The sequence below is a fragment of the Protomyctophum bolini genome (assembly GCF_963924005.1).
Source record: "Protomyctophum bolini genome assembly, chromosome: 15".
In the NCBI taxonomy this organism is placed as follows: domain Eukaryota; kingdom Metazoa; phylum Chordata; class Actinopteri; order Myctophiformes; family Myctophidae; genus Protomyctophum; species Protomyctophum bolini.
Window position 1 is genome coordinate 7,924,231 of NC_137876.1, and position 20,248 is coordinate 7,944,478.

Below are 20,248 nucleotides of genomic sequence, written 5' to 3' on the forward strand. Positions count from 1 at the left end.
CATTATCTCATTAATACTACTAAAGGTCAAGATCAAGTTTATAATGTATATGTCCCAGCTTGGGACATATTGGAGACAGCCTGGGACCACATCAAGGGGGAGAGAGAGAGAGAGAGAGAGAGAGAGAGAGAGAGAGAGAGAGATGCAAAATCCTGCGTTTGCCGGTTCAATGCCCTCCATCTCTGCGGATGTGAACATGACAGGACTGTGGCCTCTCTCACCCTTCTCCTGACCGCACCGCACGGCACAGACATTCCTAGAAACTGCGACTGAGCAACGGCAGCTTTAAAATGAACCTTTGACCCAGATACAGACCTGGTACAGCACATAATTTGAATACTAGCAGGTCAATGTTAAACCCTGATCCCCCCCCACCCCCCACCCCCCTGCCCACAGCATTTCTATAGCACTTCTCTTAAACACTCCAAAACACAAGGTTTGAAAAGAACTGTCAGCAACATTCGTTTTTCACCCTGGTGTAGGTGAGGTTCCTAGTAGCCTGCAGTCTGGCAGAACAGGGCCACGGGTTTAGCTCATGCTTAAAAGGGACACTTCACCCTTTTTGCAAAAAAATGTTAATAACGTTTAGAAGATTTAGAACACTTTCCTGGGGGGTCTTTATGTGTGTAATATGTGGGTTTTAGATATTTTAGATTTTAGCAGTGAGCCTAGTGTCTCTGATGTCATCGACAGTGGGCTCACTTCCTTCCTGGACTACAGTAAAACTGCCCTCCCCCTATCAACAAGGAGGAGCAGTGTACCAAAGCATTATGGGAATTGTAGTCCAGGAAGGAAGTGAGCCCACTGTCGATGACATCAGAGACACTATGGCTCACTGCTAAAATCTAGAATATCTAAAACCACATATTACTCCCCCAGGGAAGTGTTCTAAATCTTCTAAATGTCATGAACATATTTTTTTTTGCAAAAAGGGTGAAGTTTCCCTTTAATTTATACCTTTCTGCTTGCCGAAAATAGCCAATCTGGAATCTACAAGCTCACAATGCATCGCATCGTGGTGTGAGCTTATAGATTGGGTTATTTCGGCAAACATGACACCGATTCGCTAAGTTAAGAATAAATTAGCGTTGAAACTACCCGTTTCGATGAAACACACAGCTGGAAAATCGGTATTTAGTCGGTGTCACAGAGCAGTATTAGTTTTAATCAGTACAATGGTTGGCAGTTGCCAGTACAATGGTTGGCAGATAGGATTGCGTACAGTGAATTACTATATGAAAAACTCTGATGACTGTCAGTGTTCTGTTGAAGAGGGCTTTGGAGCATTCAAGTCAGACTGCAAGTCCTATCTTGGTATTCATGTGTGTAGCATGCTGACAATTGATCAAAAATGCAGAGACAAAATGACAAGACAGGGTATTCGTGAAGTTCAATATATGGAGGGAGTTGTCATCATATTGAATATTGTGTTTATTCATGGCATGTTGTCCACAGGAAACACTTGTTTGCACCTGCCCCCATAACCTTGAATCACGCTAAAAATAACAAGTGCGTGTGCGCACACGTGTGTGCGTGCGTGCGTGCGTGTGTCTGTGTGTGTGTACACAGTACAGCACACACACACACACACACACAAACGGTCAAAGATGAGCCACAGATGGAACACTGAGGGGGCAGAGTCGTCATCACGCTGCAAACTCACCCAAACTTCCCAAAACATCAAGATAACACAATAAGGAAAAACAGCAACGTCACTGAAATGGGAGTGAGCCAACAGCCACAGGCTGCATCTGGAACATGTGTTCCTGTAACCCAGGCATGTGAGCTCTCCTCCAGCCCAAGCAGCAAGCCCCAAAAATGTGCCGTCCCTCCCTCCCTCCCTCACAACAGGAAACCGTCCAAGCGCATTCAGTAAGGGAGCTGAACTGTGAAATATATCGTATCGTGTTATCCTCTTGTACTCCGTTGTTTGCCTAGTACGGGTATCTCTCCATGGGAGTGCTTCGTCCAATGTTTGCTGAAGCCTGGCAGGTCAGCGTGAGCTCATCTGCTCCAACACCTATAGTCTTCCATAGTTGGATTTTTATTCCCAATGCGGAACATATAGGAGCTTTATAGGAAACTTTATTTTAAATTATATTTATTTGCTTAATCCATTTAGGTCTGACCTCAAAATTTAAAAAAAATCTTCTAAATCCTCCAGTTTTCTGAAATAAATATTTTCACGATTTTTCAAAAATAGCAGACCTACAAGCTCGTAGCGTGCCACTCGGTGGCGCACTATGTGCTTGTGGATCTGCTATTTTTCAATACCTAAATTATAACAATGTTTAAAACACTTAAAGGGTTCCCCGCCCAAAATGGGGTAATTCTTGGTAGATTTTCAGCACTTCCGATGTCAAAACTATAGTCTGCAGCTAATCTTACATACTACTCGGGCCTAGGTCGATCAGTCTGTGCACCGACGGCAGGACAGGGACCTCGATTCGGTTATATCTTTCACATGGTGCACTCAAAGCGATTACTGGACCCAGGGAATCGTTTTTGAAGTGTGGTGGTGGGGAGGCAGTAAAAGAGCTCACAAAAATTACATCATGACAGCGTCTCAGCCAAATATCAATATACCAGCTGAGTTATAGACAACATTCAGTTATCCTTGTTTTTGAGCAGTTAAATTGCAAATTAAGCCACTTGTCAAAGGCACGGTGAGCATTATTGAGACTAAAACAAACATATCCCTGGTAATCCCAGGAAATCAGCGACAGACATTCGCAGAAACCGCTAAACACGTATAGAACTGAATATACTGCAGGCTAGAAAGCATGACATGCAGTGAACGCATGACATTCCGCCAAGATACCCATGTACCCGTCTACACATACGTCCTTAATGTCAATGACGTCCACACCCACAACACCAGAGGGAGTTCAACAAACCATGTGCAACCCAGATTCGGCACAAACAAGGGACTAAATTCATCTAGCTCCTATGCCACCAAAATGTGGTACGCCCTACTGCCTTTTCCCCTTACTGTATATATGCTTTTCCCTTTTTACTTCCTTTATATGATAATTTTGTTTTTTAGAAGCGTACATTTGCACGACTCTAAATGTTCTGATGAATAAATAAATAAACGGTGGACCCTGTTGTAAACGAGCGTAAATGCTTCATCATCCACAGTAACAGTTTTTGTATTGAGTCGCGCTAAGGTTTGAAATGTACCTATTCTGCATACCGTTAATAAATCAATCAATCATTGAATCCATTTAATTCACGTCATAGTTCTACAGTACTGTATCGTGTGCAGCAGCTATGGCAGTTGACTATGCGACTGTGTGACGGGCGTCTCACCGTCCTCAGATGGTAACGTTGGCGCGACGGACCTCGATTTCTACAACTTTAACCCCTTTTGGCGTTACCATTATGTTATGCTTTAGCCATTTAAAAATAGCAGATCTACAAGCTCATATAGCGCGCCTCCGAGTGGCGCGCTACGAGCTTGTAGGTCTGAACGACTGACATAGAAACATAGCTTTTTCAGAAAACTGTCATTTTCAAACAGACATTTTTAGAATCTGATCTCAGATCAGAATGGGTTAACCCATTCTGAACGGGAACCCATTTTGGCGTTAGCATCATGTTATGCTTTAGCTATTGAAAAATAGCAGATCTACAAGCTCATAGCGCGCCACCGAGTGGCGCGCTACGAGCTTGTAGGTCTGCTATTTTTGAAAAATCGAAGAACGACTGACATTTTTAGAATCTGTTCTCAGGTCAGAATGGGTTAATCAGACCAGTGTGTGTCCAGTGGAAACCTCGTATGAATCTGATCTCAGGTCAGAATGGGTTAAGAGGAAGGATATTGTGGTTCACGTACACCAGGATGTGGCCAGCTTGATCTGCTGAGGATTGCCAGTGTGTGTGTTGCACAAGTGCACGGACGGACGAAATGCCAGAAAAGATCAAATGCAAAATGAAAGCGGTGCCGGCAAAAATGTAACCTTTGGAAAATGCCAGGTTCAGTAATTGAGTACTTTTATGTCATTTTAAAAAAACAAATAAGATTTGCAAAAAGGGTCCACATATTTCAAGCATGACTGTATTACATAATTAATCATATTGGTTGAACTACTGTATACTTTTTGCCATGTGTATTAGCAGTTATTGTTGGTCCCATAGATGCATGTATATTGTGCGTTGTATATTTTACGTTCCCATGTATAAGGTTTAAGAATTGCATGATATTGGTTTGAGACCATTTCTTTTTTGGAGCAGACCTGTTCTCAACCCAAAGGTTTTCTCCCCCGTCTTCGTTGAAAGTCAGAAAACTCTCAGGATGTAGAAGACATTTTTAGAATCTGTGGCCTGATGTCTACTTTGTAGCATGACATAACCACGTATTAATCAGGCATCATACCCTTATGGGGTCTATATTTACGTCGTCCCCAGCTGTCTTCATTCATCGACTGATGTGAGCTCTGTCCATTTTACCCTTTTTTTTTCTTTTTTCTTATAATTTTTATCCCACGGTTTTGTAACACATTTTTCACCCCTGAGTCAATCATCTAATGTGATCCTGGGCTCTACACACCCTCCACCAACCTAGACCCCATATATGGGGGACAAGGGGAGAGCAACGGACTTGAACTCATGCTTCCTTCATGCCCGAGTGTCCAAGTTGCTCCTTTACACCTGACAGGGGGGGAGTTTCCCTGGTTGGACGTAGCACGTGGAAGGAACACGTTATTCCAACCAGTTCCTTTCCCCTCCACCAGGCGCCCCGGCTGGCCAGGGGGAGGCAGTATAGAGACCAGGATTACTGCATGTAATCCTGGTCTAGTGCCCCCGTGCAGTGGCGGAAACTCCGTGGGTTCAGAGGCGCGATTGAACCCCCTGGCATTTTGGCAAAGGCGCGACTGAACCCACTGCATTTTGGCAAAATATATCTATATGCACTGCAGTAAATTATGCACCCACTGACTGTCCACTGAAATTCCCCCTCCCCAGTGGTCACATACCTTTACGAGGGGTTACATTAAGATAGGTGTTGGGCCGCCGCGCATGCCGCATTCAAATGCTAATAAGGTGGCTTTTGTTCGAAAAGCCACCGCTGGAGGGGGGGGGGGGGAGGGGGCGTGGCTGCTTGAACCCCCTGCCGTTATAAGAACTTTCCGCCTCTGCCCCCGTGCCCGAGAACATGCAAACTCCACACAGAAAGAAGGCCCTTTCGCCAAACCCCGCCTTCGGGTATATGGGCACTGATGGACGCGGAGGAGCACCCACACAGCGTCCCGAGCGGGAACCGAACCTTTATATAACTGCTGTTCAGTACACCTGACGAAGGCCGCAGAAGCCCAAATGTTTTCACCGTTCAGTTAATACACGTTTTTTTTTTGGAGCATTGAGACGGAGTGCGGACCTTCTCCTGACCGATACGGTCTATATTTTACACTCACAGATTTCAATTACCACTCAGGGTTCCGCTGTGTACCCTGTAGGAACCAGCGAAATATTGTGTGACGCCAACATGAGAGCGGACGTGTGGGTTGCACATGACGTGTGGGTTGCACATGACGGTATAGCCACCGTCTGTCCTGTCAAAACCTGTCTCAGGAAAGAAATCATTTTAAACGGTATAGTGGTTACTGTACATGTGTAGCTCTTACTTGTGCATGTGCTCCAGGCCGGTGAACACCATGATGCTGTAGGAGAGACCGCTCTGCACCAGGAAGTGGAGGGCGTACCTGTGGGACGGACACACATGTGGGGCTTTTAGCGGCTCATCGTGTCGCTTAAACCCATTTTTGGGGCGGGAACCCCTTTTGGTGTTATATAGCATCATGCTATGCTTTAGCTATTGAAAAATAGCAGATCTACAAGCTCATAGCGCGCCACCGAGTGGCGCTCTACGAGCTTGTAGGTCTGGCTATTTTTGAAAAATCGAAGAGCGACTGACATAGAAACATGGCTTTTTTCAGAAAACTGTCAGGATGTATAGAAGACATTTTTAGAATCTGATCTCAGGTCAGAATGGGTTAACACTGTAGAACTCCGTTATCTTTGCCGCCGGGCAGAAACCTTCTTATCTGCATATTTGAACTTTTTTAGGTTTCGGGGGAAAATTAATCCCCGTCATATACAGTACCACAATGTCTGGTACTCGCAACAGCATTAACAGTTTTGGACATAGAAGGTTTCCACCCGACAGCAAAGGTATGTTCCTAACACACACACACACACACACACACACACACCTAACAGACACATTAAGCCTGATCATTTATACTCGTATCGTATGACGGTGTTGCGCAGAGAGAAAATTGCAGCTCACAACAAAGAGCTCCCAATGTGTCGTAATGAGACATGCTTGTACTTCAAAATGTTGGTGCGCAACAGTGTCGTACGAAAGAGTATAAATAAAAGGTTGCATTTGTATTCAAATTTCCTTTTTATAATGTGTCTTATAATGCTCTGGTGTGAAGCAATTTGGAAATGTCTTGTTGCTGAAATATGCTGCATTTTGCATTCCAAAACACTGAATTCACGAAGAATTATGTAATGCTCATTCTTCTTAAATAAATAAAATAAATAAAACCTTTAAATCCACAATTAACAGCAGATTGTGAAAATAAACAATGTATGGTCAATATGAAGCTAATAAAATAAACAATGTATGGTCAATATGAAGCTAATAAAAAGTGTCACTTGCATACCAGGCACAGGTGTTTTACCAGCAGTGCTGTCATAACTCAGAAATGGTCATATATCTCAAAATGGTGGAATTAAGTTTTAGATGAGACACCTCACACACACACACACACACACACACACACACACATTTATCATGTCATGAGGAAGCAGGATTAGGAGGAAGGAGCTTCAGAACCCCCCCCCCCGGGTCATGTGATCAGCCATGTCATGTGGGATGTTTGTTACCATCAGTAATGTGTCATTGTCACTCACGGGGAATACAGTGTGACCTGCCCTCACCCCCGCAGACACATCACCATCACAAGGCTTCTGACTATTCTAGAGATTCCACGTACCCAGTACTGACAGCATGGCCTACGTAGGTATGCGTCTGTCTGTGTGTGTGTGTGTGTGTGTGTGTGTGTGTGTGTGTGTGTGTGTGTGTGTGTGTGTGTGTGTGTGTGTGTGTGTGTGTGCGCGCGTGTGTGTGTGTGTGTGTGTGTGTGTGTGTGTGTGTTTTCACGTGCATTTGCACCCCGAGGTGTGACACGATCAAGCAATAAGATGACCTGTCCTGACTCGCGCTAGCGCACACACACACACACACACACACACACACACACACACACACACACACACACACACACACACACACACACACACACACACACACAATTGTGCAGCAGGGCTAAGCAGCTTCCAGATGGGTCTTTGAGGAGGGCCCAGTGTGTGATGGTCTGACATCAAACCCTCCAGGAGGGAAGATGCCACACCGTGTTAAGCAAGCAGAAGTGGGCAAGGGGAGCTATAAGGAGGAGGACAGTGGGGATATGGGGCGGGCAAGCCAATGGCAGCTCAAGTGTTAATAATGCAACAATGAGAGAGAGAGAGAGAGAGAGAGAGAGAGAGAGAGAGAGAGAGAGAGAGAGAGAGATGGAGAGACACACACAGATACAGAGAGAGAGCAGAGGTGTTAGACAGGAGGAGACGGGAACATGCACTGCCAATTATATTGTGGGTCGGGACCCATTTGTGGGTCGCAGACACATGTTTATGGGTCCCTTTATTTTTTGTTTGCTACATTTCCTTTTTTATTATTGTAATTCGAAAACATTTTCAAATAAACGTTTCAAAAAAAGCATTAAAAAAAAGAATTTCCACCAAATTCAATGCTTTTCTTTTCAGTAATTTCATGAATGAAATAAAAAATCTCAAATTCCATTAAAAGGATCCATAGAAAAGACTCGTTTTTAAGAAGTATAGTGAAAATAGCCGATCTACAAGCTCAGCTCACTATGTGGCGCGATGCGCTGTAGCGCTTGTAGACCTGCTAATTTCTCTTTTTGGGTCACGACGGTCAACGAAACGTTGGGGAACCGCCGCAGTAGACTAGAGGACCTTGAAGCTGGAAATGGAAATGTGCCGTTTGTTTGCATGTTGTGCGGTGAAGTTGAAATGACCTCCGAATATAGAGATATATATATAACCCATTTTGGGCGGGAACCCCTTTCGGTGTTAGCATTATGTTATGCTTTAGCTATTGAAAAATAGCAGATCTACAAGCTCATAGCGCGCCACCGAGTGGCGCGCTACGAGCTTGTATAGGTCTGCTATTTTTGAAAAATCGAAGAACGACTGACACAGAAACATAGCTTTTTCAGAAAACTGTCAGGATGTTGTAGAAGACATTTTTAGAATCTGATCTCAGGTCAAAATGGGATAAACAACATCTGGTCTCTCTGATGATGATGATACAGATACATAGAAATACACAGTAAAGCCTCTGGAAAAGAAAATATATAATAAAAAAAAAGAAGAGGATTTCACTGTGTAAGTCTGTTACGGTGTGTGTAAGCCTCGGTATGCATAACACGGAACGTCCTAAATGCTAGCTAGAGCGCCCCCCGAAGGCTGCAGCCGGTGCACGTGTGTAACCCGTACACAACAATATACATGAAGGCGTGCATACAGTATGCGTTGTATACATATATCCATGCTTGCATTTACTGTATAGCCTTGCACATCATGCAGCGCTGCATGAAAACCAAGTGACCGTTATGCAACTTCTGACTGACAATTCCTTTTGGCTCAATATACTTATCTATATTGTATATTATACAGTACGTGTAGTGCTTCCCTGACATTACCTAATGCAGCATAATGATCATCACGCTCAATCTCTAATTTAACCGATAATCTTAGCTTTGTATTCCTACAATTGCTGTATCATTTACATAGCAGGGTATGGTGTAAAAAGAAAAAAGAAAAAGAAAACACCCAGGCCAAGACCAGCCAAGTACAATAAATATGACCATATGCTGGCACTGTGAGACGTTGTCTGCTCCAAGTATTTATATGGGCTCATCATACTGTGGAACTTACTGTAGGAGATTAAATCCACTGGGCCACTTGTGTGGACATAAAAGTTTGCATATCGATTCTGAAGTCCAATTAAACAAAGAGGTTTACATGCCTTGGTAAAATGGAGGGGATAAATAGTGTTTCTCATTAGGAGAATGGGCTTTGCCTTAGACTGATTAGCACCATGTCCGGTTGGCTAAATGAAGTTCCAACCGTGTGCTCTGAGCAGCCACTCTCCACTGTACAGTAAAATGCTATACACGTTGTGACACCATTGTAAGAATGACAACATCGCTATCGCCAGCCACAACAAAGACTTTGATCTGTCCGCAGCCAACTGAAGCCGATGGAGATCAGATAGATCGGCCTCTGATCCGGCCAGGTAGCATTTCCCCACTAGTTGGTTGACTGGCTGGCACACACACACACACTCTATGTGTAAACACAGTATTGTGCTTAGGCAATGTAAAAGTATGTTTTCTCATGCCAATAAAGCCCTTTGAATTGAATTGTACACACACACACACACACACACACACACACACACACACACACACACACACACACACACACGGTGAGAGGCACTTATGGAGGCATTCTGCCAGACGTATTATAGCAAGTTGTCTATTACAGAGCAATAGCTTTCTAGTTGGATATCAATTACCCTCCACTATTGATCCATTTACCTTGGCAAGGATGAGTGAGGTTAAGGTAGAAGATGACAGGGCGAGGGAGAGGTGAGGAAAGGAGGGAGAGAGAGGGGGCGTTGGTACTGGGAGATGGATGGTGGGGAGGAGCAGAGGTGGAGAGAACTATAAAAGACAAGACAATAGAGTTGGACGCATGTGAGACAGAGGGAGACCAGCATAGGTAGAGACTAAAATAGGTCAGAAAGTCCATCAAAGACAGAAATACACTGTATACAAATTTCTTCACTGGATATATTATATTAGGCGCCAACCACATCAACCCTTTGCGTTCCTTTTTTTGGGGCACATGTTAATTGATTTATATTCTTTAAAAAATAGCACATCTACAAGGTTGTGAGCTTGGCTATTCTTGCTATTCTTGCCACACAACTAAATACATACTGTAGGACTCAAGTAGTTATATCTTTCAAGGAGAACTCAACTTCAATTCTGACATACGTACAGTATATAGAGGACACAGAGGATCAAAATACAGTTTCTATCATACTACATTGTGGGCAAATAGTATACAAATACATAACAAAACAACAAAAGATTAAGGACAAAGGATACAAAAGAAAAACTCCTAATTATTTAACTACTGCAATTGCAAGTTAAACTGCGGGTCTGGGGAGCATTACAAGGCACAGACACATACTGTAATAAAACAAATGTAATACAATAATGGGAAAATGAATGTGCAAGTAATAATAGGCCAAGTAATAAGTCATCCACAGGATGAATAAGTAGCAGCATTATTTTCTTTTGGTACAATAGTACAACGTGGCTAGTGCTGAGTAAAGGTGTGTGCGTGCGTGTGCTGTTGCCGTGTAGAATACAGCTCGCTTCAATGCGCTTATTTCTCAAAGATTTATAAAATAAATAAATGAAATATAACTAGCATAAAACAGCAGCATCTGTGCGGCATGACTTGAAGGTGTGGCTCAAATACAGCCCACAGTACGTGTTACAATAATGTTTTATTTTCTCTGAACTTCCCCTATTACACTGCTGGCGCACTTATTAAAGCAAAAACAAATCTCGGCTGGAATATTTGTTAGGCCCAAGTCCCAATCTGTGATTTGTGAAACGGCGTGAAAGGAACAAAGGATTGTTTAAGTAATATCATTGTACTACACCTATGTTCTACGTTCAGCCAACCGGTTGAAGAAATTGCAGCTTGAAATATCCGAGAGCATTTGGTTTAAAGCTGTCCCCGCATCAACCAAACGACTACAGATTGACGGTTAAAGAAAAGTGTGAAAATGTTACTGCTACAACTCTTCACACCATCCAAAAAAAGTGAAACCCTTATTAGAATATCTTCACTTCAGCTGGACTTTACATACCTCTATATTCTAAAGGACTCCGAGTCCTCTCTCCTCTAGCCTACTGCTATCCGACGGTTCAAACAAGCTCAGTCGGCTTTCGGCGCTTCCTATACAACTTTCGACCGGACGCCAGTCACGCTAAAGTGTACACCCTGAGCATTTGGGTCAACAGAACGCTTCAATTTACAATTTAGGCATTTAGCTAAATGTATATCCAGATTCCAGAGCGACTTACAGAAACCAAGATGAACACAAATGCATACAGTGTAGGCTTCAGTAATCTATAGGATCAAAAGTAAACGTAGCTTGTTTCCGAAACTTGCCAGTGTGGACAGTGCTTCTGATCATCAACTCAAAATGTACAATTTAAGCAATAGAACGTTGCTAGTTTGACCCATTTCATCCTATACACGATTGAGCACGCTAATGCTACAGGTATTTTTATTATTATATTATTTTAAATTTATTGTTTATTTTATGTATTCTTTCTCTTTTAACACCCCGAGCGGCAAGGATGGAGTTCCCTGTTCAATCAATTAGCAACGCCCAGCGCTCAGGATAGAGATTGATAAAAAAGAACGGAGATTTATTGATATCAAACCGATCGCATCGCTGGGCGCTCTGATTTAATGGATTAAATAACCCTGGGCGTTTGGTGTGTTAACAGTGTCCGAACTAAACAACTCTATCAATTGTAATAAATGCTCTTTGTAATCTGAGTTAAAGGAAGAATTAACATAAAATCCAGTCTCTAGAGTACTTGTTATAGTACAGTGTTAGTACAGTGTCTGTTATTAGAGTATACTTAGAGGCCAGTCTATGAAGTCGCTATAGATTAAAGTTCTCAGTCACCACGACTGATGTCAGTCTTTTCTAATTGTTTAAAACTCAGGATATTACAGTGTAGGAAGATGGAAGAACCTAGGGATCAGAGTAGAAGTGCAACAGAACTAATCGATTGAAACAATTAAAGACTAAAAATAATCACATTTTGGGGACGGGGAATGTTAAACGGCCAACTACAAATTCAACACATCACGACTAGTCGCATCGTGGCACACTGCGAGCTTGTAGATTTGACATTTTCGTACACTATTAAAATAAATTAATTGGATGTAAAAAGAAAAGATGATGGTTGAAGCCCTATAGACTATGAAGGCCAGACTCAGAGGGAGCGACAGAGCAAAGGGAGGAGCCAGAACTCACCAGCCGAAGCAGAAGAGCGCCAGGTAGAAGCCCAGCAGAGTGGCCACCACATGTCTGATGAAGGGACTGGTCTTACTGGGGTGCAGGTAGAGACGGAACCACACTGCCGTCAGCAGGGCAAACAGCTGGCACACCACAAAGTTCACCTGGAACACAAACAACACCGTCAGAAAAAAAAGGTCAGATTATGTCAGTACATTTGTACACAGGGACAGACAGCGCCATTTACTGCCATCATGTGGCCCGGGCGGTCGTAGCTGAACGGAAGCTATATGGGTGAAGCCGCAAACTGAATGTCCCTTCTTCTGGTGACAAGAGAGGAAGTGTTGCAAAAGATAAGATAGATAAGATCTTTATTGTCACTGTATGAAACATACAACGAAATTCTGTTTATAACGGCATCAAGAGAGGACGCAAAGACAAAGAACGTCCAAGCCAGTCATCACAGCCCCTATATTATTATTATGAGACTGATAGACAGGTCGTATATTTCCTCCCTGAGAGCCTGGGTTAGAACAAGCACATGAAATTACATGATGTGGATTTTAGTGGGTGGGTAAATAAAGCACCGAAGTCTGACGCATCCTACCTGGGTCAACACACCAATTACTAGCATCTGTATTAGCTGCAGCTGTGGACCGTGCTTACATGACAGTGTAGTATAAGGTCAGTCTTATGCAGCCTATATGAATGCAAAGAAATTAACCTGAAAACAAGATACAAAATCATCCTAGCTAGGTTTCATTGCCCGTTGATGATGGTCTGCATGGGGTCCTGTTGCATGAGGTGTGTGCAATATGTGATATGCATCACACACTGTCAAAGTGAAGTATTTCATTACAGTATTACTGTGGATTACAAAAACATGTGCACACACAGTAGTTACTGTACATGCCACCTCTCACCTACTGTACAGTATATCTCATATTTCACCAATTAAGAAGCCATGGCATTGTAAAACTGATTGAAAAGACATGTCAACTCTCTTCCCCGCTCTGTGAATCATTAAAATCCAAGATTACACACAAGTGTGCCTGACATCGAGTGTTTTCCTGATACTGGGTGTGGGCTCTCTATCATCTGAAACCATTGTTACCACACAGCTCTCCCTCTCTCTCACACACAGCAGCTGACATTAATTATATTACTGTAAAGTTACTGTAAAGTTACAGAAGAGCTCACTTTTGGGTTGAAACATTTTAGTCAGATGGGACTAGGAATAGCTGGGTTAGTGTCAGTTGTTTCCCCTAATGGTCTAAACAAGCCAATGTGGGGACAAAGAGTCTTTAATCCAGGCAATAGACTCGCCCTATTAACCCATTCTGAACGGGAACTCGTTTTGGTGTTGGCATCATGTTATGCTTTAGCTATTGAAAAATAGCAGATCTACAAGCTCATAGCGCGCCACCGAGTGGCGCGCTACGAGCTTGTAGGTCTGCTATTTTTGAAAAATCGAAGAACGACTGACATTTTTCTAGAATCTGATCTCAGGTCAGAATGGGTTAAATCAGACCAGTGTGTGTCCAGTGGAAACCTCGTATGAATCTGATCTCAGGTCAGAATGGGTTAAAACAGGAAGCGTGGCTCCTTTTTGATGACCAGTACTGTATGCTCAGTCCATAATGTGAGACTGCAGTGCAACCCTACCCTACCCTCTCCTTCTGATCTTTTGAATGGAACTTTGCGTATCTTGGCTGCGGATAGCCTGGTTTCCATTCACTGGTCAGTGCGCAGGTCCTGCCCTAGAGCCCGTCTAGCCCATTTTGGGCGGGAACCCAGTTTTGGTGTTGGCATTACGCTATGTTTTAGCTATTGAAAAATAGCAGATCTACAAGCTCGTAGCGCGCCACCGAGTGGCGCGCTACGAGCTTGTAGGTCTGCTATTTTTTTTAAATCGAAGAACGACTGACATAGAAACATAGGTTTTTCAGAAAACTGTCAGGATGTAGAAGACATTTTTATACGACAGTAGACTGACAGGAAATGGGGTGAGAGATGGGTGAGTGAGAGTGACACAAATGAAAAGGTCGTTGGGATCTGGAAACAAACCCTCGACAGCCTGTCGGCCTGCATTAGCAGCCTAGGTGGGTCTGAAGCAGCCATTTGTATCCATTTGCGTTCATTTTTTCCAAAAGAGTCCAGTGTATAGGATTATATAGAGTAGGCTTAATTGCTTTAGAAGGACTTAAGGGTGCATTTACTATTTTTATCGATTGGAGCACAGACCGTTTCCGGAGACCAGACCAGAGCTGCAGACTGCAAAGCCAATGTACAGTATGTACAGTATGTCAGTGTCAGTTAGGATTTCAAAACCCATCACCCATATAATGGTTTGATTCCAGGCGGTTAAGCTTTAAATGACTGCTCCGTACAAGCCACGGTCAGGAGCTTTTCTGGAGAGCATAGTTATCCAATGGGCCGGTGTGTGTGTGTGTGTGTGTGTGTGTGTGTGTCAGAGCTTGTTGTGTCATTTCATCTGTGTGTAATAAGAACAGACATCTAAGAGGGGATGGCCAATGCGCCAATCAGACCCCCGCCCCCACGCTATTCGTCATTGTAAACCACGCATGTGAACATGCAACGTGTGAAAAACAACATCGGTCCAGTGGTTTGGACCTCTGAAGAGACAGACAGTCAGAGAAACAGACAGACGGTCTGGACCTCTGAAGAGACAGACAGTCAGAGAAACAGACAGACAGGCCCGTTCGCTAATCACGTGGTCCACATGGGAACAGAACAGTGCTGCTGTGGGTCTCTGACTTCATGAGACCCAGCCTGTGACGTCAGCCATCTATGATGCATCTCTTGACACCAGCACACCAAATTTGGGGCAGTTTCATTTAAAAACAACAATAATTCAGTCTTATTAAAAATAACTATTTAAATGGAAGCAGCGTTGATGTAGACTTAAAGAAAAGGGTCAAATGGCTTCTATGCTGCTGAAAGTGTTGCGGCGTAACGGCAGCAGCGGAACGGCCAGCCTGTCAACCGGCCCCGTCAGCACACGCTTCCAGCCTCGGATTCACGCAGCCGACCTGAGCAGGAAGACGCTGGCGCGGCCCGACAAGAGCAAGAAGACGCTGGCGCGGCCCGGGGTGAGGAATGTCGTCCTGGTGGAAGGCGTCCGCACGCCCTTCCTGCTGTCCGGAACGGCGTACGCCGACTTGATGCCTCACGACCTGGCCAGAGTGTCTCTGCAGGGTCTGCTGCAGAGGACCGGCCTGCCCCGGGACACCGTGGACCACGTGGTCTACGGGACGGTCATCCAGGAGGTGAAGACCAGCAACGTGGCGAGGGAGGCGGCGCTGGGAGCCGGCCTGTCCGACAGGACCCCGGCGCACACCGTCACCATGGCCTGCATCTCGTCCAACATGGCCGTTGCCACGGCCGTCGGGCTGGTTGCGACGGGCCAGTGCGACGCCGTGGTGGCGGGCGGCGTGGAGTTCATGTCCGACGTGCCCATCCGCCACAGCCGCGCCATGCGGAGGACCATGCTGTCGCTCAGCCGGGCCAAGACGCCGGGCCAGAGGCTCAGCCTGATCGCCGGCATCCGCCCGACACACCTGTCGCCGGAGCTGCCCGCCGTGGCCGAGTTCTCCACGGGGGAGATCATGGGCCACAGCGCCGACCGCCTGGCCGCCGCGTTCGCCGTGTCGCGGGGCGAGCAGGACGACTTCGCCCTGCGCTCGCACTGCTTCGCCAAGGAGGCCCAGGATGCCGGGCTGCTGCGGGACGTCATGTCCTTCCAGGTGCCGGGCAGCGACCACACGGTCTCCCGGGACAACGGCGTCCGGCCGACCTCCTTGGAGCAGATGGCCAAGCTGAAGCCGGCCTTCGTCAAACCCCACGGCACGGTGACCGCCGCCAACTCCTCCTTCCTGAGCGACGGCGCCTCGGCCGTGCTGGTCATGTCCGAGGAGAAGGCGCTGGCCATGGGCTACCGGCCCTTGGCCTACCTCAGAGACTTTGTGTTCGTGGCCCAGGACCCCGGGGACCAGCTGCTGCTGGGGCCCGCCTACGCCACGTCCACGCTGCTGGAGCGTGCCGGGCTGACCGTGGCCGACATCGACGTCTTCGAGTTCCACGAGGCGTTCGCGGCGCAGATCCTGGCCAACCTCAAGGCCATGGACTCGGACTGGTTCGCCCAGACGTACATGGGCAGGAGGTCTAAGCTGGGCTCTCCGCCCATGGAGAGGTTCAACCTGTGGGGAGGGTCCCTGTCCCTGGGTCACCCGTTCGGGGCCACAGGCTGCCGGCTGGTCACCACCGTGGCTGAGCGGCTGCAGGCGGAAGGCGGGCAGTATGGCCTGGTGGCAGCGTGCGCCGCAGGAGGGCAGGGCCATGCCATGCTGATCGAGGCCTTCCCTCAGTATAATTAACATATGGTTAGTTCTTAAAAAAAAAAAAGAAAATCACACTCTTATCGTCATACATCATATTCCATGCTCAGCCAATCAAATCATCACAAATGTGGTAGACAGACACACAAAGCTGAGCATAGGGGGGGCTAGCGCCCCTCAAAAACAACAAAATAAACACCCAGTGTGGCTGCCACATGACGTCACGGGGGCAATACTGCATTTTTGGGGGGCATTAAAAGTCCATAGACTTGCCTGCCACATGACGTCATGTTTGAAAGCCAGACTTTTAGCGCCCCTCAAAAAGAAGGGACTCGCATACTGAGCGATGGAAACTGAGGCTCTGTGAAGTGAGGGGCGTTCTTAGCATCGTTCCTCATTATTCTCCATTCATTGTCAATGGGAATTGAATCTTTGTGTAGGACGAAAATAGCCGATTTGCTCGTCCACATATGATGTAAAACTCTCCATTCATTGTCAATGGGAATTGAATGTTTGTGTTACAAGACGAGAATCTACACTATAACTGAATATAGGAGGCCCCTCACAAATCACTCATGTCAAATGTATTTATATTGGCCACACGTCTTAGGTCGTCATTTAGTGCCCTAAACAAACATTAAAGTCCATAGACTTGGCTGGCAAACAATTTAAGTCATAAGTGTTCTAAACATTGTAATATCCTCAAAATCTATACTTGGCTGGCAAACGAAGTGCTGAGTCTAAACAAACATAAAAAAAAAGTCCATAGAATTTACTTATTCAAAAGCCATCCATTGGAGGGGAGCCCCTCAAAAATAGTCTTTACTTCCAAAGCTGCAAAAAGTGACAATAAAGTGACACAGAGGGGAGGGACATTATGGTCCTCAGACCATCATCAACACTGATTAGCAGATCAGAATAAATAAATATCACATAGCCAGAATGCAATGCATCCAATGCACCTGCAGACATAAGCATTTAAGACCCCAACAAGCCTGTGTGATGCCACGTGGTCTGAAAGTGTACACGTTTAAATCATCGAAAAACATGTATTTTACAATCAGTGAAATTATTTGTAAACTCAACCCAGGGTTTTGTAGCACAGAGTGCGCAATGGCCAGGTGTCTTTGTATACATACACGCACGCGCACACACACACACACACACACACACACACACAGATCATGTGAACAATGGGTGTAAATGTGTGGAGACATCAATCTGAGAAACCACAACTATCCGTTTACACCACATGCCTATATGGGCGTATCGGGTTTGTTTAAGGTAATGTCAGAGTGACGTGGCCTATAGCTGCCCTGCCTCCCATTCCACAATTTGTATATACTGTAAATGTCTATAAATAGTGGGCCTACAATGTACTGTAATTTTGGATTATTATGTATTTGTATTGTAAACAATTGTAAATATAATAAGATCTGTCGAGGAGCCAACTTGCACCTTGCACACACGTAGAGCACGCTACGAAGCCAGGGATCTAACCAGGAAACTTCCATCTCTCAAAACGACCACTCTACTGTACCTCCTGAGCTACAGCAGCCACCAGATAGGCTGGTAAAGTTACATTAAACCCATCAGATGGAAAGGATACGATTGTGTCAATACACCATTACACCATGGACTAAAGGACGTAGCCATACTGTATGGTAATCAAAAAGAAAGTCACGCTTCAAATTGTTTTCTGCTAAATAAGTGTAAAGCCTCTTTGTCCTCGCTGGCTTTGGGACATTAGGGAATGTAGGAGGCCTCCTCTGCTTCCCCCCCCCCCCCCCCCCCCTTACCTGCAAACACCATTTCAAAATAGTGTTTACATGACCCACAGCTCTGGATGTCATTTCACACTTTGAGTTCTGTAAGCTGCACTGTGGAGGACTGTGTGGAGTCTACAAACTAATGTCAGGTCAACTGACTGACTTGATGTTGTGGCTGGCTGGCTGGATATTGCACACAGATGAATCCAACAGAGACAACATTACATGGTTGAAGGACACCATGTAAAACAATAGCCTACAATCATTTCTTAATTGGAGGGTCCTAGCAGAAGTACAGTAAGTCTCTCTCCATCATGCTGCATCTATCTACGGTACTTTTCCCCTTGCCCTGTAATCTGGTTTTAACAGTTGTGCCGTCTTTAGCATGAATTTCCCCAGCAGGATCAATAAAGCTCTTATCTTATCTTCTTATCTCTTCAGGAGCAGGAACATACCTCCCATATAAAGTGACAAGTCACTTCCTTTCATCTATAAAATGCTCACCCGATTATTATGACCATATTTGGTGTTCGCCAGCTTTAGCATACTTCATTCACATTTTGGTGACGTGACATTGTTACTGCTTTGACTGCACATATCCACTGTTGTCAGAAAACATCTTGTCGGGAGGATTACCGTGAAGTTGTTCAGTCAGTGCATACAACCAGAGAAAACAAAACATGTACTACAGTATGAAAGTATCTAGCTACTTATTACAAGTGGAAGACTGCAGGGTTGGGTCATCTGGACCTATCTCTTTTGTTTGGAATGAAGGCTGAGTGTTAACAGATTGAAACCAGCCCCTCCCTAGATATTGCACATTCCCGCATACAGCTTTGTAGGGAAAGAATTCCTGGTAACCTTCTGGGAGGGTGTGATAGGCGAACGGTATTGTTCAAGGCAGGAGCCCATGTTTGGCAGTAGCAGAGCTGTGAGCTCATGCATTAAGCTAAATCATTACCATCTGGCTATGACTGGACAAAATGTGTATGGTGAATTGGCTTTTTTGAACTAAGCGTTTAACCAGACACAGAATAGAAAGACTGTTGACTAATGTCCCTTTATGTATTATGAAAAAAAGGTTAAACTTACTTTACAAAATTGGAGACTAGAATAGATTGGCACCAAAACAGTGGCAAGAGCTGCATGAAAAATGTATGTTGGGTCTAACAGCATCCTCCACAGAACATTTTCATTTTGTATTCATCTCATTGACCCATTTACTTTGATGATTGCAGTGAATTTCAGTTGCGGACTGTTTATAGCAGAATATGAAATTGATCAACATGTTGGAAGTAGTTCCTTTGTTTATTCAGAGTTATATACTGTACAGTACTGTGGTACAACTTATTATTATTATGATAAACTTTGAAAAGTTGAACTCAGAGGTAGCTGATGCAATGTTGAATGTGAAAATGAACTTTAGTTTACTGAAAACACCACTTTATTTATTTATTGGCCATACCATCAAAATCTCTTTTATCACTTCTCGACTACAAATACACTCATTAATACCAGTAAGACGCGCAAACGCGGGAAGCGAACGCAGCTGAGACCCTGCAGATCATGTCTGTCTGTCTGTGTGTCTGTCCCGCTGTTACTGTATATGTGGACCTGGCCCCTTTTGTGCCCATATATGGAGCTGAGTGGACCTGGCCCCTTTTGTGCCCATATATGGAGCTGAGTGATTGCTGATGCAACACACTCCATATTTGGATAGCGGGACAGACAGACAGACACACAGACAGACAGACAGGATCTGCTAGGTCTCATAGTAAGTGCTCACTGCGTTCGCAATCACCAGTAAGGCACCCTGAGGGCGATATGTGAGGTCGCGTGTAGCTCTGGTCCATAGCTCTAATGCTCTGGTCCATAGCTCTAATGCGTTGCATTTAGAGCTA

The 20,248-nt window shown here is 44.9% G+C and overlaps 2 protein-coding genes across 2 annotated transcripts in view; one reads left to right on the top strand and one right to left on the bottom strand.

The window, feature by feature from the left end:
* The window catches only part of mboat2a (membrane bound O-acyltransferase domain containing 2a), an 80,490-nt gene that overhangs the window by 38,323 nt on the left and 21,919 nt on the right, over positions 1 to 20,248 (bottom strand). The window contains exons 2-3 of the mRNA XM_080784480.1: positions 12,239 to 12,384; positions 5,628 to 5,705 (exon numbers count right to left, since the gene is read on the bottom strand). Of these exons, the coding sequence (XP_080640606.1) occupies positions 5,628 to 5,705; positions 12,239 to 12,384 (224 nt within the window). The remainder of the gene's footprint in view (positions 1 to 5,627; positions 5,706 to 12,238; positions 12,385 to 20,248) is intronic.
* Positions 15,163 to 16,617, top strand: LOC308329136 (trifunctional enzyme subunit beta, mitochondrial-like; the record flags this gene model as incomplete). Its single annotated transcript, XM_080783342.1, has 1 exon — positions 15,163 to 16,617. The coding sequence occupies one exon, from the start codon at positions 15,163 to 15,165 to the stop codon at positions 16,615 to 16,617; it is 1,455 nt and encodes a 484-aa protein (XP_080639468.1).